The sequence below is a fragment of the Rhinatrema bivittatum genome, chromosome 14 (genome assembly GCF_901001135.1).
Source record: "Rhinatrema bivittatum chromosome 14, aRhiBiv1.1, whole genome shotgun sequence".
NCBI lineage: Eukaryota > Metazoa > Chordata > Amphibia > Gymnophiona > Rhinatrematidae > Rhinatrema > Rhinatrema bivittatum.
This window is the reverse complement of record NC_042628.1, coordinates 7,358,483-7,380,420: the sequence shown is the minus strand read 5'-3', so window position 1 is coordinate 7,380,420 and position 21,938 is coordinate 7,358,483. Positions and strand designations below refer to the sequence as shown.

At 48.8% G+C, this 21,938-nt stretch overlaps 1 protein-coding gene across 4 annotated transcripts in view; it reads right to left on the bottom strand.

Moving 5' to 3' along the window:
• Positions 1 to 21,938, bottom strand: part of PEMT (phosphatidylethanolamine N-methyltransferase) — a 78,835-nt gene that overhangs the window by 1,100 nt on the left and 55,797 nt on the right. For 3 of the 4 annotated variants that reach the window (XM_029577149.1, XM_029577148.1, XM_029577146.1), the window contains 2 exons: positions 11,912 to 12,023; positions 1,131 to 1,205 (listed from right to left, as the gene is read on the bottom strand). In XM_029577149.1, coding sequence (XP_029433009.1) covers positions 1,131 to 1,205; positions 11,912 to 12,023 — 187 coding nt within the window. The remainder of the gene's footprint in view (positions 1 to 1,130; positions 1,206 to 11,911; positions 12,024 to 21,938) is intronic. The other variant, XM_029577147.1, reaches the window with a different exon arrangement.

Here is a 21,938-nt window from a genome sequence, read left to right as displayed (position 1 = left end):
ATCCAGACTCAGGAGCGCTCACCCTGTTACTGGCTGGTCCATAAGCCAAAACCAAAGTCTACAGGTATTATCCCCTCTTCCCTTGGTCTACAGCATTGGCTTTCACTTGCCTTTTAGCTTTAAGTTAGGAGCCTGAAAATGGTTCTCTCTCATAGCCATAAATTAGGTTTTACCCTGTGGTCGCACCCCCTCCTGCTGATGATAAGTAGGGGCCTGTTACCAGGGGCAGGTTCTTACTGAAGGGGCTAACCAAGGTATGGTCAACTCCTTTGGGAGTAAGCAGGATGTACAGGGTTTTGGCATTTGGTTTGGGAGACTGATTATTGATTTTATGGTGTATTATGGATGTACTTTGATTTATATGATGTATTTATATTTTGTGGTATCATGAGTGTTGGTATAAAAAAGCCCTAAATAAATAAATAAATAAATAAATAAATAATGTTTTGGGTACATTTCGTAGAAAGGCGTGAAGTAAGTCTAGAGTTAGATTAGACTGAAAGGATCCTTCTGCAAGCCTGACCCTTCAGAAGAGGGAGATGGCCTGGGAGTTACGCATTGCTCTGTGCGCCACGCAGTACACAGGGACTGCACAGCTCTAGTGAAACCAGACCAGGGAAAGGCCACCATTTCCTCCCTCTGACCTTCTGCCTCCTACCGCCGCTTTAAAACAAAACTAAAGCATCAAGCAGATCTCACGCTGTCCAGGTACCTGTTCAGAGGAAATACGGAAAGGGCCTATAGGCATCTGCTGTCAACACTGCTGAGGGACATGAACCTTCAGCTCCCATTTCTGAATTACGACCAAGGACAGGGCACAGGAACGAGGTTGTTACTCTGTCCCGGCAGAAAAACGTGACTTGCTGATGGGCATCCAGAAAACCAGTCAAGCTGGGAATCCAAGGATGCTCTTCACCATCTTGACCAGTCCCTTGGCACATGGGTGAGGCCCAGTCTGCAGACACTGGGACGTTCCTTTCACATTACCCCAAACCTTAGGGCGGGAGGGGCAGGAACAGTGAACGGAGAAAGCTCAGGTCCCTCACAGAACTGTGCCAGGTGCTCATTGGACAGGGCCCTTCAGAGCTTTCCCTCAAAGTTTATTTGGAGAGAACCAAAAATGAACTTACCCCTCAAACACAATAGCAATCTTGTAAGCCACCGCCACTACCGCCGCCAGGACGAGGCCAGCCGGGCTTGCGTTCCTGTTTTCCAACGAGACAAAGGCAGATCAGAACGTGGACTCTACGCTCGTCACAAGCCACTCTGAATCAGCACAATTATCCCTTATGCTCCAGAAGACTTCTCCTGAAAAGCCCAAACCATCTTTTCCCTTTCAAACATAAAAGCAAAGGTCTGTGGCGAAAGTCACTTAATGATGGTTATTACTGACCCTCCATTCCCATGGCCTTTCACGTTTCATAAGAGCAGAGGGACCGCCGGACTCCCAGAAAGCCTACGATCCCAGTGCCATCCACCGCACGGAGGAGGAAGCAGCTGAAACAATGTCGTGCGCCATGAAACAGGGGAAGGCCAGGGGTGGACTCACTCGAGTTTGAAGAGGTTGTGAGCTCTCTTTATCAAAAAAAAATTTTTTTTTCATGCACTCAAAGCCAAGAGTAGGTTTCTACGTCCTGTGTTTGCTTTCCTAACAAGCCGGAGGCTTATTGTTACTCTTTGCTTCCTTCTGCCTCTGTTTCGCGATGGCCGACAATCAGCAGTTGGAGGCAGCTTTGAAAGTGTGCGGCTGGGGGCAGCTCTAGCTGCTTCCCATAACATTGCGTCTTTCTCTCTCAGGGATAACAGGTCCCAGCACGATCTTGCTTTTATGACTGGGGAAGCTGTTACTTGGGTTTTGCATTCTTCTGATATAACCCTCCCTGTGCTTCCCCCATATAACAACAACAGTCCTCGTCGGGGGCTCACTTCGGAACCCCGTGGACACGAGCACCCTGAACCCGGTCAAGGAGTAAGACCGTCGCATGATGGCGAGGACTCCCCTTCACCTCCTCCCCCCGAGGGGGGCAGGAATCAGGATTGGGAATCAAGCCCACCTGGCCAGGGGTAGCACTGCAGCCGAGCTCTCGGACCGGTCCGGCTCTTCTTCCTGACCTGTCCTTCCAGATCATGGCAGCGTTTAGGCTTGCTGCGAGGAGCTAAGCTTTCCTAGATGTGCCGATGTACTCATCTACGCTGCAATGCCCAAATTACTGAAAGGACACGAAATCCACAACTTACCGACTATCTGAGAACATTACAGAGGCAGAGCATGTAGTGTTCTTTCTGAAGGCACAATGGGACCGGCGTTAACACAAACTGCTGCCACCCCCTCCCCGCAACAATTAAAGAAAAACATGAAATTATTACCAAAGCTCCTCACTGGGAATATTAATGTTCTTAGTGAGACCTGCTCCGAGGTTTACTGCGCTTCCTTTCTGGGCACAAATCAATGGCGAAACGTGTTCTCAAACGCCACCGCGGCAACAAGAGCACTTTATCAGTCAATTCTGGATTAAGCTCTTGAGAAATACGCCCCCCTGGGTATGGTTATGCTTTGGGTTAATTATATCTTGCGCTGCACTTTCTTTCCAACGGCTACGGTACTGCTCGAAAGCAGAAGGAAAAGCTTTTCCTGGGCACACGGCTGTCGTGGGACGGAAGCAGACAGCTGGACCTTTAGTGCAGAACATTCAGTTTTTGAAAATATAGTATTGGTTGCAGGGCTGGAGAGGGGTCCGACATAAGCAGAGAATAAGGGTTTTAAATAAAGAGATTGCACGCGAAACGGTGACCGGGCTGCACGGGGGACGAGAATGCCTTCCGGGGCAGAAGCAGTGGGAATACCCCCTCTTTCAGTGACTCGGTGGTTAGGTCTCTGCTTTAGCTTCAGTCTGAAACTCGTGAGCAGCAACGTCAGATTCAACCCCAGCTGCTGATCATGGATGAGCCCGTCAAAAAAGTCTTAAAACCTCCCGAATTCGCTCTTCCCATGCTGCCAGCAGAGATTTGGTTTTCTGAGGGCCATCAGAAAGCGCCAGCTCTTTGGTTTTAAAGACTGCACAGGGGAATGTAACGGTCACTAAGCCAGGGGAGTTTGTGGGGGTAAACTGGGGAGGAAAAGCAGCTGAGCTAGAGAGGGGGTCTCAAGGAGCCTGTGCCCCCAGCTCCAGCAGCAGGGGATGTCCCACCTAAGTCAGCTCCTCAAAGGCACAGGAGTTACAAGGCCTGGAGGCACTGCAATCACTGCTGGTTGATAAACCTCTGCGCCTTTAAGGGGGCTAACTTGGACAGGAAACACCACTGCCCTTGGGCTAGACATGGACAAAAGTGCTTTATGCATGTTCTATTATTGTTCCTTGCCTTAACTTTTGGACATTTGTGGGTTACAAGTCTTTTAAATAAATAAATGAGAGGGCAGACTAAACTCTGGCGGACTGGCAGTCTATGTTAAAGATGGCTTAGGTTTAAGCAGAACAAAAGTTCTGCAGCAAAGAATCTGCACGCTGAGATCCTTAAGGATGGACAATCCATGTGTGATGGGAAAGAGAATAGCAGTGGGGATACACTACCATCTACTTGGCCAGGATGAAGAAACAGACTATGAAATGCTAACAGAGATTAGTCAGGCTAATAAAATTCATAACACAATGATAATGGGAAATTTAAATTCTCCCGATATTGATTGGGTAAATGTTCTACCAAGCCAGACCTTGGAGCTGCTGGTCCTGGAATCGATGAGAAGGAAACGTTCTCTTTTTCAAAACGCTTAATTACTCGCTCTTCATCCAAAGACACCAGGGCACACGACACAATCATCATACCAAACTAATGCAGAGAATCCCGGCCATCGCACTAAATACACCCAAAGCTACTGTAAACGTCTATCCATACAAGCAATCGTGACTGCATCAGTATTCATTACACAACAGTTTCCTCCACTCCAAACTAGCCTACAGTCCCCGAGATTTTCATATGTTCTACCTCCCCTACTCCCACAGTAACACAGGCGTTTAATGCACGTTCGTGCTCTTTTACAAACAGGCCGCTTAAAAGCGATAGTCAAGGACTCTGGATTTAGATTTAAATTACTCGCCTTTCCAAAGCTGGGCTCAAGGCACAGTATGCAGTCCCCTGCCCCAGGAGGCTTACAATCTAAGTTGCCACCTGAGGCAATGAGGGGCGAAGTGACCTGCCCAGGGTCACAAAGAGCAACAGCAGCTGGATTTGAAACCTGGTTCTCAACCCGCTGCTAAAAAAATACAGTAGGCTACTGCTCCACTCCTTTTATCAGTTCGACATGATGATTATGGATTGAATGCTCTGCATGGGCTTTGCAGTCCTTGAGGGTCTTGTCTCAGGGAGCGATCAATACATTGCTTTTCTAGAAATAGACTTGCCGATTCCCCTCTCAGATACAATGACATTTCTCTACATTTCTCTGCAAAAAAAGGATCTTAAGCTTATACCCCATACTTGCAACCTCCCCAACCAATATGAAATTGGTCTCTTTAAATCTAAATCTCTCCAAGTCTGCATTATCTACAGCCCCCCTGGGCTGCTAGAAAAAGACTCCTCTCCTCTGGTCGAATTCTTTGCCAACTCTCTCTCGCCAGACCTACCCACTATCCTCCTAGGAGACTTTAATCTGCACGTTGATGCCACCCCCCAATCCTCGGCATGTGAAGCCTTCATCTCCTCCCTCGAAGCAATGGGCTTTACCCAAAGCATACACGCCCTCACACACAAAGCCGGACATACTCTAGATCTTATCTTTACAAACTCACCCATCAAAACCATCCATTCTCCTACATGTCTTCCTGTACCCTGGTCTGACCACTCCATCATTCGAACCACCCTTGCACTCCCCCCACCCCTACCATGCCCCTATCCCTCAAATACCGTAAATCATGCTCCTTAGATTCCCTCTCACAGGTTTGCTCTTCCATCACCAACCAACTCGACACCTCATCACCAGACAATGCCTTTTCCTCCTGGAACAACCTTACCCTAAACATCGCCAACACTCTCTGCCCCATTACGACAAAAACAATCAAAACAGCCCATCCAAATAAAAAACCTTGGTTCTCACCCGAACTTAGAAATCTCAAGTCCCGCCTTAGAAAGGCTGAACGATGCTGGCGCAAACTCCCCTCTCCAGCACACAAGACAACCTACTACCAACTTATGCACGAATACAGGAACACCATCCTCGTCACTAAACGAGAATACTATTCCAAAAAGATACATGGTTTCCAACACAATCCCAGAGCCCTCTTTACATTGATCACAGACCTTACCAACTCCTCCTCAATGCAACCCCAAGTCCCCACCTCTAAGAACCGCTGCAATGAACTGGCCCACTTCTTCAAAAACAAAGTCTCCTCCCTCACCGCACATTTCTCCCCTAACCCCAATAATGTGAACCTACCCCCCCTCAACTCATTCTCGGCTACCTTGTCTACCTTTGACTCATCCTCCTCCCTGGAAATAGAAAACATCCTAAAAAAAATGAAACCATCCTCCCATCCCGCTGAAACCATCCCATCTAAATTTCTTCTCTCCATTCCCAAAACTATTTCCAAACCCCTGTCAGTCATACTGAACTGCTCACTAGAACAGGGCATGGTCCCCAATTCACTCAAGCATGCGGTAGTTAAACCTATCCTTAGAAAACCTAATCTTGACCCCTCCACCCTCTCCAACCACACCAAACCTTTACAACTCCTACAGAACGCTGCTGCACGTATCCTCACTAACACTAGAAAAAGAGATCACATCACTCCTATCCTCATTGAACTCCACTGGCTACCAATCCAATCACGTATCCTGTTCAAAACTCTATCCCTCATTCACAAAAGTATCACCAATGAAAACTTCAATTGGCTCTGCCCCACCCACCCCTTCCTCGCTCCTCCACTAGATCTACACATCCTGCCCTCCAAGGAACACTCCGTTCCCCTTCTATCAAACCCTTCAAGCTAATCCATACAATGAACAGAGCATTCTCCCTCGCCGGCCCCACTCTTTGGAACTCCCTCCCTCCAGATCTCCGCACAGAAACATCCACCCCAAAATTCAAAAAGAAACTAAAAACATTGCTTTTTCAACAAGCCTGCCCTCCCTCTACTCCCTCCACTTGATGTATGAAAACCATTTGTCCATAGGACTGTTGACTCTCTTGTAAATATTTTGTACATTAGTTCACAATTATTATTAATTTGGTTTACTTTGTCTCTTGTAATACCTATTAACTTTAATTTTATAGTTACTGTTCCATGTAAAGGCTCCGCCTATTAGTTCTGAGTTAAATGTACACCGATACGATGTGCAAACGGTTGTTGGTATATAAAAAATGTTAAATAAAATAAATAAATAAATACATTTTGTTTACCTGCAAAAGTCAACATTTTCCATTATTTTTTTTGGCAAACCTGATATAAATTGAGTGAATGGATCCCGATTCAATGATTTTCATAGATTAATCCTATTTGATTAAGCACCATTTTCTATTCAAGGGGTTTCTGTTACCATCCCTTAGTTATTTATTCCTATTGCCTCCTAATTAATGTTTCATCACGTCCCCTGACTGATTTATATCAACAAGGACAAATTTACATGATTGTTTATTGGCACTGAATGCCTTAATTGCATAACTATCTTCAGTGCTGCTCTTTGCATCTTATTAGCATCTGATAACTCGAGCACTGCTTTCCCGCTAAACAGACAACAGTCTCTAAATAGCTAATGGCCTACTTAGGCTTCAATTGCCAGAGTACTGCAGCTGACTAATGCAACACGAGCCTATACATTAAGCCAATTTACAAAGACAGGGCTAACGAACAAAATGCTGTGAAATTAAGAGGCAACATTTTTCTTGGCTCTAACTATGGGGCATTATCAACATGATTTCCACAATAATTAAAGGCTAGGGGGAAAAAAAGGTCACTCAGATCGCAGGAGGAGGAGGACAGGACAGCGTATCTGGAAAAGCTGAGAGAGGCAGGGAAGGTAGTCAGGATGGATAAGGTGCGAATGGAGAAAAAGATAAGCTAAGGCAGTAAAATAACTTTCTTCAGGTACATCAGTGAAAGCAGGAAGGACAGAGACAGAGGAGAAAAGATGTGGAAGGCGACAAGGAACAAGCAGAAGTGCTGAACCAATACTTTTGCTCAGGGTTCACCTAAGAAGAGGTTGGAGAAGGACCACGGCTAGTGGGAACGGGCACGTGTGGTAGTGGAGTAGATGCTACTCCTCTTACAGAACAGTAAAGCTAAAAGTGGACAATGTTATGGGGCCTAGATGGGACACATCTGAGGATGTGACGGGAACTCAGGTTTTGGTTGGTCCACTGATGGATCTGATCAATTGATCTTTGGAGACAGGCGTGGTTTCATGGGACTGGGGCAATGTGACCTGATGAAGGGCATACAGCCCTCAAAAACTAATCACAAATACATTAGTTCAATAAAAAAGGTCTCGCACCTGCATCCTTTATCTCAGTGGATTAACGTTACAACCAAATTATTTTATACCCATCTGAATAAAAAGGAACAACCTACACCCTGATTACTGCAGTAACTCCTATGTACTGTTACTTATTCAAACAGCAGGTTAGGTTAAAAACCAGAGCTCCATGAAGCTGAAACGTCTTTGAATTGCCTATCGGCTCTCACTGGAGCAAACGGATAAAGTCGAGCGTTAAAACTGCAAACCAAAATTTAGTGCACACGCTAGAAATGGTTTCAACTCCCGGTATACTAATGCGCCAGGAGCTAGGACATTCGCCTGAACCCAAAATTGTGCGTAAAGAAAATGCTTAGCACAGAAACACATGATTTCTGCACACAGGCCATGTTCTCTGTATAAATCATAAACCATGTTTACGTGGGCAAATCAGGTTTTCTGCGCATAAAATATGAACAAATATACAATAACGAGTGTGCGCATTTCGTGTTTCATGCACAGAAAACTTGCCTTTTGTGCATAAAATCCCTACTACGGGTCCTGGCACCGTAACTCCAGCTTCCGCCCATAACCCTGGAAACTCGACTCCACCTCAGACTATGAGATAAGTTTCCAGTGCTAAGAAAACAGGGAGGTTAGCCAGCACACCTGCCTGCACTGTGAGGGGGAGGGGAGGGGCAGCACACCTGCCTGCACTGGGGGGGGGGGGGGGGGCAGCACACCTGCCTGCACTGGGGGGGGAGGGGCAGCACACCTGCCTGCACTGGGGGGGGGAGGGGAGGAGCACACCTGCCTGCACTAGGGGGGGAGGGGGGGTAGCACACCTGCCTGCACTGGGGGGGGGAGGGGGGGTAGCACACCTGCCTGCACTGGGGGGGGGGGGTAGCACACCTGCCTGCACTGGGGGGGGGGGGAGGGGCAGCACACCTGCCTGCACTGGGGGGGGAGGGGAGGAGCACACCTGCCTGCACTGGGGGGGGGGGGGGGGTAGCACACCTGCCTGCACTGGGGGGGGGGGGGGGGAGGAGCACACCTGCCTTCACTGGGGGGGGAGGGGAGGAGCAGCACACCTGCCTGCACTGGGGGGGAGGGGAGGAGCACACCTGCCTGCACTGGGGGGGGAGGGGAGGAGCACACCTGCCTTCACTGGGGGGGGGAGGGGAGGAGCACACCTGCCTGCACTGGGGGGGGGGAGGGGAGGAGCAGCACACCTGCCTGCACTGGGGGGGGGAGGGGTTAGCACACCTGCCTGCACTGGGGGGGGGAGGGGCAGCACACCCGCCTGCACTGGGGGGGGAGGGGAGGAGCACACCTGCCTGCACTGGGGGGGGGGAGGGGTAGCACACCTGCCTGCACTTGGGGGGGGAGGGGAGGAGCACACCTGCCTGCACTGGGGGCGGGTAAAAGCCAATGCCATCCTTAGCTTGGAGTCTGCAGGAGAGGGTGCTAAGCTGTAGGCACATTCGGGTGAATTTTAAAATGCGCGCTCCGGAGGAGCAGTAAGTAGGAAAATTAAAAAAAACCTGGGGATAGGTAGGGGAAGAGGGAGGAAGGATAGGGTTAGGGCCTGCACGGGAACCCTATTTTATAACACAGCCGTGTCCAAGTGCTGGGAACCACGCACGATTTTTAAAAAACTCCCCCATTGTGAACAGAACCGATCGCCGCACTGGCCGTAAGGTTTGTGCACAAGAAATGTGCACAGAATCTGCCGAGCGCCCCTCTAGGTGGAGGAACGCAACGTCTCCTGCACACTCACGGCCAATTCCAAACCCTAAATCTGCTGAGCCCCCGGCTCCGCAGTCTAACTAGATTCACACCAATCGGTCCCTTTGTCCTCTAAGTTTTCTCTTGAGCTTATTTAAGTGCTGTGCAGCTCCACTGACAAAATGTTCCAGCATTTCCTCGTCAATAAATATGAAATACCAGAAGGCCGAGCGCACACCCCATGTGACCTCTTATCATCTTTATCCAACTGGAGCATACGGCATTCATTAGGAGCCCTTTCACCAGCTCCTTATTCTCTAAAAAAAAAAAAAAAGGTATTGCCACATCCAATCTTTTGCAATTTGAAAACCGACCTTTCATGGGTATATATTCAAATCCAAGCAAACCAGAATCATCGTATTTCCCATAATGAGTTTATTGCTAGCAGTTCTGAAAAACCCATTAAGGCTGCTCTGGCATGACCCGTTGGCTTAAGCATAGAAATTGTCCCCAATTATTTCCTTCCCCTACATCGACGCATCCATGCGAGTTCTTTTGTTAACCGTTACCATGAAAACAGGAGTCTTAGCTGTTTCTCAATGTATTCTGCCCGAACACACGCGTTCACTATTAGGACGCAAGAGGTGAAGGTTCATTCAAAGGCGAGGGGTCCTACACATCAGGAAAATGGGGGAGGTACCTCAAGGAGTCGTTAGCTGGATGGGAAAATCTAGGGGAAGTGGAAGGGCAGTGGGCAAAACTAAAAGGAGATATCATAAGCGCAACTAATCTAATGCAAATAAAGGGAAGAGGAAGAGGAGGCCGCTGTGGTTCTGCAAAGGTGAGGGAGAACAGGTTTGCACTCATAAAACACAAGAGATCACAGAAAGAGGAAGGCAGGCGACAATAACTGGAAAAGCTAAGAGAAGCTGGGGAAGCAGTCAGGAATGCAAACATTCAAATGGAAGAAAAAAAAGCAAATACGGGAAAACAGGGGAAAAGACTCTTTTTAGGTACAGATTGTCAGTGATAGAAGGAAGTGCAAAGGTGGCACTGAGAGGCTCAGAGGTGACGGGGAGGAATAAGTAGAGGCTGATGAGGAAAAAGCAAAACTGCTTAACAAATATTTCTGTTCGGTGCTCACTGTGGAAGGGCCTGGAGCAGGACCACATTAAGCAAATACAAATAAGACTGGACGTGAAGTAAACCTCGATTGATTTTCAGAGCAGTGCGTGAGGACCTAACTAAACTTAAAGTAGATAAGGCGATGGGGCCGGATGGGACACATCCGAGGGTACTAAGGGACTTAGAGATGTCCTGGCAGCTCCGCTGGTGACATTTTCAATGTTTCCTCAGACTGGTTAGCCTGAGCCCTGTGGTGAGCAAACCAATGGAATTCACTGCTGAAACAGACTATAGTTCAATTTTTGGAATCCAGTGGATTGCAAGATCCGAGGCAGCAGGGTTTTACCAGAGGTTAATCTTGTCAGACAAATCTGATCAATCTCTTTGATTGGGTGATCAGAGCGTTGGATCATGGGACAGCGCTAGACGTAGTGTTCTTGGATTTCATCGAGGCCTTTGACACAGTTCCACCTAGGTGACTTAATAATAGAGCATCCTTCGTATGGATGCTAGAGTGACTGACTGGGTTAGACACTGGCTGAGTAAGAGGCGACAAAGGGGAGTGGTAAATGGAGTTTTCTCTGAGGAGGGGGCTGTTATTAGCAGTGAGCCTCAGGGATCAGTCCTGGGATCGGCTCTTTTCAGCATTTTTGTGAGCAACATAACGGAAGGATTGTCGGAAAAGATTTGTCTTTTTGCCGATGGTACTAAAATCTGCAACAGAGTGGACATCCAGGAAGGTGTAGAAAACATGAGGAGGGATCTAGCAATGCTCGAGGAACGGTCTCAGGTCTGGCAGGCTGAGATTTAATGCTAAAAAATGCAGAGCAATGCATTTAGGATGCAAAAACCCAAAGGGGAAGGTTCGGTGTTGGAGGTGAAATTCTTCTAAGCACAAAGGAAGAGCGGGATCTGGGGTGATTGTACCTGATGATCTTAAGGTGGCCTAACAGGTGGATGAAGCGACGGTAAAAGCCAGGAAGATGCTTGGCTGCATAGGGAGAGGGCTGGTCAGCAGGAAAAGGGAGGTGATATTGCCCCTGTAAAGGTCCCTGGTGAGTCCTCACTGGGAATACTGAGTACAGTTCTGGAGACCCCACCTTCACAATCATATAAACAGGATGGAGTCAGTCCAGAGGGTGGTGACTAAAATGGTCTTCTTTCTAAAGCATATGGGGACAGACTTAAAGATCTAGACAATATACCCCGGAGGAAAGGTGGGATAGGGGAGATATGATAGAAACATTTAAATATCTCAAAGGTTTCCATGCACAGGAGGTGAATGAGCCTTTTTCAATGGAAAGGAGGCTCTAGAACAAGGTTGATGAGTGTGAAAGGGGGAGACTCAGGAGTAATCTTAAGAAATATTTCTTTACAGAGTGGGTGGTGAATATATGGATCATCTTCCCAGTGGAGGTGGTGGAGAAAAAAACCAGTATCTGAATTCAAGAAAGCCTGGGATAAATACAGGGGATCTTTGAGGGATGATGGGAATTATAAAGCTAAAGCAATAGGACGGATGGGCAGACTGGCTGGGCCGTAAGGTCTTTTTCTGGCATCCTGTTTCTAGGGTTGCTGAATCTTTGAGGGCCTCACCCAGAATAGTCATACTCACATGAGGGACCATCCCAGGTAGTTGACTGTACTTCCCCAATACATAGGATTCTCCATGATATTAAATGGGAAGCCCGTAACTTTCTCTTTCATCAAGATACCAAAATAGTCTCCTTTAAGTAAGAGAGATAAATGTGTTAGTTTGTCTTTCTTGCACAAAAGCACAATCCAAATAAAAATAATACAGTAACAGTAAGCATACATCAATACATCATTAATCTAAAACATGAAGAAACTAATACATCAGTAAAAAATATAACACAGCAACAGACGGCAGATAAAGCCCCAAACCAGTCTGCCCAGCAAATTGTTTAGGGTTGTAATTGCCACTCCATGCAGAAATATATCAAATTGGAAACAACTTAAACCAAACCTCCTAGGGAGACTAAGCCATAACCCAGCTAATAAATAAATCCATTTAATTTAGAGCTAATGACTGGAAAGGGGACAATAAGAGAATAGCCACTGCCATTAGCAGTGGTTACATGGAATAGACTTAGTGTTTGGGTACTTGCCAGGTTCTTATGGCCTGGATTGGCCACTGTTGGAAACAGGATGCTGGGCTTGATGGACCCTTGGTCTGACCCAGTATGGCATTTTCTTATGTTCTTATGTTTCTTAAGTAAATCCATGGCTCTAGCACTAAACTTTCAAAAGGGAAATTTTGATAAAATGAGAAAAACAGAAAAAAAACTGAAAGGTACAGCTGCAAAGGTTAAGAGTATACAACAGGCATGGACATTGTTTAAAAATACTATCTTAGACGTGCAGTATGGAGGAAGACCAAATGATTGTCGACATGGTTAAAAGAGGAAAATCTTTTGGCTAAAATAGCCTCTTTTACCTCACCTTTTAACCATACCGGCAGTGGTAGAAAGATCCATTTGAAGAAAATAGGAAAAAGCATTAACAGCCCCAACCTCTTTAGCCTTCCTATGAGAAAATTTGAAAAGGTGTCCATAGAGGCAAAAACTCAAAATAAAACACATTTTAGATATATCCGAAGCAGGAAGCCAGCGAGGGAGACAGATGGACCATTAGATGAGCGAGGGGTTAAAGGGGCTCTTAGGGAAGATAAGGCCATTGTGAAAAGACTAAATGAATTCTTTGCTTTGGTGTTTACTTATGAGGATGCTGGGGAAATACCGATTCCAGAGATGGTTTTCAAGGGTAATGATTTGGATGAACTGAACCAAATCACAGTGAACCTGGAAGATGTAGTTGGCCAGATTGACAAATTAAAGAGTAGCAAATCACCCAGACCAGATGCTATGCACCCCAGGGTTCTCAAAGAACTCAAAATGAAATTTTAGTAATGTGTAATCTATCACTAAAATTGTCCATTGTACCTGAAGACTAGAAGGTGGCAAATGTAACCTCGATATTTAAAAAGGGCTCCAGGGGTGAACTGGGAAACTGTAGACCAGTGAGCCTGACTTCAGTGCCAGGAAAAATAGTGGAAACTATTCTAAAGATCAAAATCACAGAGCATATAGAAAGACATGATTTAATGGAACATAGTCAACATGGATTTACCCAAGGGAAGTCTTGCCTAACAAATCTGCTTCATTTTTTTGAAGAGGTTAATAAACATGTGGATATAGGTGAGCTGGTAGATGAAGTGTATTTGGATTTTCAGAAGGTGTTTGAAAAAATCCCCCATGAGAAGCTTCTAAGGAAACTAAAAAGTCATGGGATAGGAGGCGATGTACTTTTGTGGATGGGAACTGGTTAAAAGACAGGAAACAGAGAGTAGGATTAAATGGTCTGCACTTAGAAGGGTGCTTTTTAATATATTTATAAATGATCTGGAAAGAGGAATGACGAGCGATATGATCAAATTTGCAGATAAGAACATAACATAAGAATTGCCATACTGGGTCAGACCAAGGATCCATCAAGCCCAGTATCCTATTTCCAACAGTGGCCAAGCCAAGTCACAAGTACCTGGGAAGTACTGAAACATTAAATAAATCTCAAGCTTATTAATTAATTATTCAGAGTAGTTAAATCACAAGCTAATTGTGATGAATTGCAGGAGGACCTTGAGAGTCTGGAAGATTGGGCATCCAAATGGCAGATGAAATTTAACGTGGACAAGTGCAAGGTGATGCATATAGGGAAAAATAACCCTTGCTGTAGTTACACGATGTTGGGTTCCATATTAGGTGCTACAACCCAAGAAAGAGATCTAGGCATCACAGTGGATAATACATTGAAATCGTCGGTTCAGTGTGCTGCGGCAGTCAAAAACTCAAACAATGTTGGGAATTATTAGAAAGGGAATGGTTAATAAAACAGAGGATGTCATAATGCCTCTGTATCTCTCCATGGTGAGACCGCACCTTGAATATCCTTAGCTTACCCATCACCCTGAAATACTGCCAATCTCCCAGGCCTCCAGTCTCTCCTGAATGAATAATTGACACCAAGAAAAAGTTACAGTTTGGAGGGGAGCTGTACAGCATAGAGACAGGAGGCAGTCGGCGGTGTGTTTCTGGAGCCGACCAGGCTTGGAGTGTGGAACTCTACATTACTTCCCCTTCCATTACACTTACTACTAACCTTTGTCTACAAAAGATTTAAAAAAAAATCCCCACTCTGGTAGCCCTACTTTCCTTTTTATTTAGTTAATTAAGCTGACCCTTAACACTTCAAATGCACTGATTCCTTTTGTCTATTATGTTCCATTGCGCAGACGGCGCACGATGTCCTGGATTGGTCAAACCGCAGGCGGCATATCGCGTGTCCGTTCTGAACCCATGCTACCGAACTGGAAGAGGTGAGAGGGTGAGAAAGAAAGCTTACGCTGGGAGATTTAAGGATGCGGGCTCGGTCTCAGTCGCCGGAAAGGAGAAGCGAGGGGACACTGCCGGTAGTGGGGGGGGGGGGGGGGGGTGAGGGCTTCGTATGTCAAGGAACGTGCAATGTCCTATACTCACAGGAGGAGGAGGAGAGGAGCACATCAGCAGTGGGGCAGGACTCCAAGCAGAGGAGGTAAGTTTAGCACTGCAGGGCTTTGATGGGAGGGGTGCGACAGAGATCAAACTAAATATGGGCTACAGCCGTGCCCGCAAACCTTTGGGGGCACTGTCACCCCCTGAGATTGGGGTTGATTAGCAGGGGGGGGGGATAGGGGCGAGATTTCTCTCTTCCATTCCCAAGATCTTACAATACGTCCCACCAGCACCAACCACGGCCAGAATGAGGGCTTAATCTCTCAGCTCCAACCACAGAGAGATGGTGGCATCATAGTAAGGGAGGGGTTTCTGCAGCCAGAGGACCTCTTAGCTTTCATCTATTACCCCTCTCCCAATCCGGGATCCTGCGGAGGCAGCCAGTCAAGTTTAACAACACTGCCTCCTCTCTGCGGGGGCCCAGCTCCAGATACGCTTGAATGCCATCTGCACACACCTAGGAAGCTGGCAACCTCAGCTCTGATCCGATCCCACCCAGCGGTGGGGGGACGCACGTACAGACCGAAAGGCACAGGATGGAGCCCCGGGAGGAGGCTCGCAGGGCGGTTTCCAGACAGAAGAAAAATTCCCCCTGGAAAAACACCAAAAACCCAAAAACCACCTTCTGGAACCGATCTACTAAGAAAGTCCTAATCCACTCCAAACCTGCGCCTTCAACACCGCACAAGCTCAGTCAGGCTAGGGGCACCTGATGGTCCGAAGGGTGAAAGCCTGCTGTCAGGTCCAACAGGGCCCACTGGAGAGAGACGCTGCTGTCAGGTCCAACAGGGCCCACTGGAGAGAGACGCTGCTGTCAGGTCCAACAGGGCCCACTGGAGAGAGACGCTGCTGTCAGGTCCAACAGGGCCCACTGGAGAGAGACGCTGCTGTCAGGTCCAACAGGGCCCACTGGAGAGAGACGCTGCACCGGGCTTGTTCTGAGAGGGAGGGGGGATTTTCACCCCCGGAGATCTGCAGACTCCTTCGGCTACATCTTGCCGAAAATCTGCTCCATGGGTTTCTTCTCGCTTCTTGCCCTCGATGCTCTGTGCTGCCCTGCAAATAGAGAACCGGGCAGCAACCTGAGTGGAGCGGGGGCAGGGAGGGTGGCGCGGGCGCACACACAAGACAGGTTCGGGCCAGGGGACCGCAAATACAGGGAAAGAGGACGTCAGACGCAGCCGACGCAGCTTTTCTGATTTAGTCTTCACATTTTACACGAAAACGTTTCTGGGGGGGGGCTGTTAATCCAGAATAGGGTGGCACAACTGACCGAAACGTGCTGACGCTGTCAGCCGAACACTCGCGCCCCAGAAGCATTATTCACAATTTTAGAAAATTACCTGCCTGACAAAGGGACATTATTATTATTATTATTATATGTAATTGTCCGCTGCAGCAAAGGAAAAAGCTTTCAGCTCTCCTGCTACCTGACCTGATCATCAGCGGGTCACCCTCGCTACTGCTCCAGACCTTTTCTCCTCTGAGGACCACAGAGAGCAGGGGCGACAAAATCCTGACTCCAGTCAGAGCCCGGCGAGGCTCTGGGCTCGAGCGGGAACAAAAGGCACGCTTGGGGAATAAGACTACTTATCTGAGATGCACAATCTTAATTTGGCAATTTTATTCAATAGAGTTTCACATTAGCTCGTTAATGAGTTTATCAATTAGCGGCGTGAAACAGTACATTGGGAGAAATGCAGAAAACATGAATAAATTTAGCAAGAATGCTCAGAGAAGTGGAAACGAGCTGTCAGGTCGAGGGTGATGCATTCAGAACGCCGTCTCGGGGCGGGGTCAGCGGGAAGCTCGGGACGCGGTCTCCAGTCTGCTGATCGAAAGAGACCATCAGCCTCCCCCCACTGGAATATTTTCAACTCATTCTGGTCATTAAAGCAACTGAAAGCAATGCATGCGCGAGTCCCGTACCCAGTGGCTTTCATCCAATTAAGGTCAGAATATAAACGAGCCATCGTGACATGTCGGATGCACGTACACAGCTGCGTCTAGGGTGGAGCATGGCCTGTCCCGATATTATTATTACTCAACTGAAGGCAGGGAAATGGTAGCCACAGGAGAGGCCCAGGTCACACAGAGGCAATTGGCGGCAGAGCTGGGATTAGAACCGAGGCGCGGGCTCACTGCTCTATCCATTTCCCCCCACATCGCCTCATCGTCGACTGCTACATTTTTATAATGGTTTAAAAATATTTTTAAAAAAGGGCTCGCTGTGTGCCTTCAAAATCCTAAGCAGCTTTAAAGCACCTCGGTAGGCCAGCCGCGTCCTCAGCAGCTTTAAAGCACCTCGGTAGGCCAGCCGCGTCCTCAGCAGCTTTAAAGCACCTCGGTAGGCCAGCCGCGTCCTCAGCAGCTTTAAAGCACCTCGGTAGGCCAGCCGCGTCCTCAGCAGCTTTAAAGCACCTCGGTAGGCCAGCCGCGTCCTCAGCAGCTTTAAAGCACCTCGGTAGGCCAGCCGCGTCCTCAGCAGCTTTAAAGCACCTCGGTAGGCCAGCCGCGTCCTCAGCAGCTTTAAAGCACCTCGGTAGGCCAGCCGCGTCCCAGAAGGGAGCGAAGGTGGCAGGGGACGCACAAGCTTGAAGGTGAATTTCAGAACCGGCGTGCGGGAGGCGGCTGCGTTAGAACACGTGGGTGTACACGCGTGCATCCGTTTTAGAGCAGCCTGGCCGCGCCGGCAAGTGCGCCCAGTTTTAAGTGGATGCGCACTTCTAACGTGTAGGTGGGGGGAGGATTTTAAAAGGGAGGCTCACAGACGCATTTGCCAGTTTTACCAGCTCGTTCCCAGTTCACCCAGTTAACAGGCCCTCCCCCACCCCCTGGTTTGAGAGCCTCTAAACCCTCCCCGTTACCCCAGACCCTTTAAAGCTTTTGAAATGGCTTCTTTTTTTTTTTTGGACTTGCGCGCTACCTGTAGCAGACGTAAAGTTACGCGGCGGGGGGGCATCAGCACGCGCCGGATCGTGTAAATATTTACGTGCAAGTTTTCCGGTTAACGCCCCGAAACGCCCAGACCCTTTCTGCGATGATCTGAGACGTGCGCGCCGCGGCACTTACACGCGCGCCATCAGGGCGGCTTTTAAAACCCTCTCGGCGCGTGCAAGCCCAACATAATTCGCGCATCCCCTAATTAATTCGTGCGTCGGGCTTTTAAAATTCACCTTTTAATAAGCAGAGTGGTAACCGTAACATAGCTATTTTGTTTTTTTTGAATTCACACACACACAAAACAGGTCTGGAACGTGGTACAACCAACGAGCAAACCACGCGGGCTGTGGACTCATTCTATGGCACAACAGCTTCAAAGGGAGGAACCCTGACAAAATTATGTTATACCTTGGTGTGAATTTACAGAGAGGGGCCTGGGAAATTAATGAGGGCCGCCTTTTAAAACAGGCCTGGAAAACGTCAGCAGCCGAGTGTGAACAGTAACTGGCAGGCACCAGCAACGGCCTCCTTTCTTTAATCTCAAAAGACTTTTAACGTTTGCATGAGGCATTCTTCACTGCCAGAGTCGCTGCGTCTCTGTCAAACCGCTGGACCGGTTTCCAGTTGTGAATTTCTCAGCTCGGCGCGGTATCTGCATTGTACGCCCCCTATAAAAGGTTACCCCACTGCGCCCAAGAGCTGGCCTGCTCCGCCAGCGACAATCGTGCCCGGGTGTCGTGATGCCAGAGAACCCGACTGCTCCCACTTATTCTCCGGCGTAATAAAGAGGGAAGGGAAGATTTCGGCAGCGAGAGAGCCGGCTTGCTCATCAGAAGCCTGTTTCCAGCCCCTTTTCTTCAGAGGTTGCTTGACGCCTCTTAGCCGAGCGGGCTGAGAGCATCGCTGAGGCATCTAACAGCGACTCGACGAGAGGCCGTCTGCAGGGAGCCGAAAGGCCTGAGCTAAGAATAGGCTCATTTCACACGCTTTCCTCAGCTGGGGTTTGGGGTTGTTTTTTTTTTCTTTTTCACATGCATCTTTGCCAAAAAGTTAGTAATAAAGTGAAGTCAAAGGTCCCGTCCCTTTTAAGTTCAAAGTATCTGGATCTGACGCCAACTCGAGTTTTACACGAACACTAGAAAGAGCGCACAAAGGAGCAAAGTGCCGACCTGCAGCTGGCATGGCTGCAAACCTTGGGTGGCTGCAGCCGCCATCGTCACGCAGGGACCCTGGAGAGCCACGCCTGCAGCAAGCCTAAGAAAACCTGCTCTCAGGCACGTAATTGTTACAAGATTGGCTGGGGGTTCGCTTTGTTTAAAAAAAACTGCACACCTAACCCGCGCCAGGCTTGTCCCAGTACAGGGATGGCCAACGCCGATCCTGGAGAGCTGCGAAACAGGCCTGGTTTTCAGGACATCCACCATGGCCACGGCACGAGATGAATTTACAATACAATCGAGGCAATGCATGCAAATCCCTCTCATTCACATTCGCCGTGGATTTCCCGAAAACCAGACCTGCTTGTGACTCTCGAGGACCGGAGAGTGGGCCACCCCCCTGGTACTGGTGAATTCAGCAGGTACTGCCCCGGAAGTCACAAAAGGCAGAAAGCAGTTCCTGTACTTCACATGGAAGAGAGAAATACAGCGTAGGTCAAGCTTGTCCTCGTGGGTCGGGCAGCCTGATGGTCGCCCGGCGATGCGAGCCGCCCGGCACAGATCCTTTGTCGTCATCAGCGAGAGCAGCACGGCCAGAACACGGAGCCCAAATATAAATGACACAATCAGTGGCCATCCTGAGTAATGCAAAGAGAAAGGGTCTGCCTGATAAAACCAAACAGAAGGCAAGCACAGCAGGAGCGTGCTGACCACAGGGTCCCAGACCTCTGTCCTGATGGCTGGCGTACGTGGCCAGCTCCCACCTGCACAGTGCATGCTGCTCTCATGCGCCTCCTTTCCAACCAAAACGCAGCGATCCCCTTTTCCAGACCCCATCATAGGGGGATTTTAACCGGCTTCCCAATCGGGCTGAACGTGAGAAGAAAACGCTTCTGTGCAAGGCAGCGGATCAGAAAGCCACTGCAGAAACTGCAGGAAAAAGTAGTAAGACAGCAAACAAAATTATTCTAAGTTACATTCACTGAGAATTTCTGACTTGCAACAAGGGATCCTGCAAAAAAAAAAAAAATATTCCGGTGGTTATGAAATTGGAAGGCTCTGGCTATTTGCTTTAGAGGAATACGTGAAAGTACTGCCGGGAAGAAAAAGAGGTTGTGGCAGAACATAAAATAAACTGAGGACCAGCGACCTTCCCTGGGAGGTCCTGCTTGAATCACAGATCTCTCTCCCCTATGCTGTGAGGGCTTTCAGGCATCCGAGAAGTCTGTGCGAGGTAAGATGGAAGAGCCTATCTCCTACACCCTGGAGTCTTATGGAGAGCCATCAAAATCTCAATTAGAAGGGTAGGAGTTGGTTTCCTGCACCAGGACCCCCGGAAACCAAGGATGAGATCCACAGAAGAGCAGAAGGAAGGAAGGAACGTGAGGGCCTATAGCCTCGGCGGCTGATTTGTTTTTACAGTAAAGTGATCTGCTAAAATGTGTCCAGTTTCTAAAGTCTCCCATTACTGCTTTGGCTGAAAGCACATACAGATCTGTGGACCCTTCCCTATAGGTTGAGATTGGCTCAACCTATAGGGAAGGCCCCATAGGTGCTACGCACGGAAGAGACAGACTTTGGAGCTTCACCTATGCCAACCTCTCTCCCCATTGGTTGAGCCCTTCGGTTCCGGGGGCTGGCAAGTCTTAGGCAAAGGCCTCTCTGGCCATAGCATACGCGTTGATCCAGGGCCAGGCTAGGGTCAGAGGGCAGGCAGCAAGCAAGAATGGTCAAGGTCCAGGCAAGGGTGGAATCCGAGGCAAGGAGGTGAGGCAAAGCTGGGAACGCAGGAACCAGGAAGGAAGCAGCACCAGGCTCTCCACGGCCGATGGTACAAGACCCGTGGCTCAGCGCTGAAGCACCGCCTGTGGAGCCCTCTTATAGTGAGGCAGGCGTTGTGCGTGCACACGCGTGTGGCTCAGGATGTCTGGGGCAGGAGCAGGCTGGCGGTGCGAGAGGCCGAGCTCGGAAGTCAGCGGGGTCAGCGGCATCCTGAGCCACGCCAGGTGGCGTCAGGGCGACTACCACAGCTCGTGGGGCCTTCCCGCCAGCCACTTTCCTAACAGAGGGGCAAAGTTAGTCGAGCATCAGTGGACCAGAAGTGAATGCAAACGTTTGCTTTTGTTGAGTTTCAGTCTGACACAGAAACTCACCGAATACCGAGGGTCGGGCAGACAGCACAATGCAAACGTCCAGCCCCCGTCCCCCACGGCCTCTATAGGGGCAGCTCGAGCCCATCACGCGTAAGAGGAGAAGGTAACCCCCCTCCCATCCTCCAGGCATTAAAAGTACAGCAAAAAAAAACCACACAAAGAAAGCAAGTGTGTGCGGTTGTACAGCACAGACAGGAAGCCCTGATAAGCAGGGACCATAACCGCTGCGGATCTGAAAGGAAAAAATAAACACAGCCTTATCGACTAAAATGAAGATGTGGAACAGAAAGCATAAGAGCTCCAGCTTGGATACTGCTGGGCAGAAAATTGTGTGGCACAGAAACCTGATTCTGAAGCCGTGACTCACGATCCGAGATGGGAGCCGTTTACCCTAGATTAGCACCGAAACCGCTCTCCAGAAATTGCCATTTTTGGGATCGAAGCGTAAAAAATAGGAGCAAATTCCACTTACGATTCGTGGAAAGGAAGCTCTGACCTGCTTATGGGATGAACCGGATACGTCTGTGAGCAGCTTTGGAAAGCTCTGCTCATTCCCCAAAACCTCGTCACAAACGTCTGGAGTTGGTCCGGGGCGGGCCAGCACGGCAGCCGCGCTCCCTCACAAATCTCAGGAGCGGCAGGAGTCGGGTCCCTGCGTCGACGCCGGAAGAGGGGAAGGGCATCGGAGCGCGCGGTGGGACCGGTTTGGGGCGGGGGGAGAGAGAAGCTTTACCCAAATCTGCATGGACTTTTACGCCCACGTTCGTCCTTATGTGAAGGTCGGGGGGGGGTGTCCCGTGGTCTCCGAAGCTCGTGGG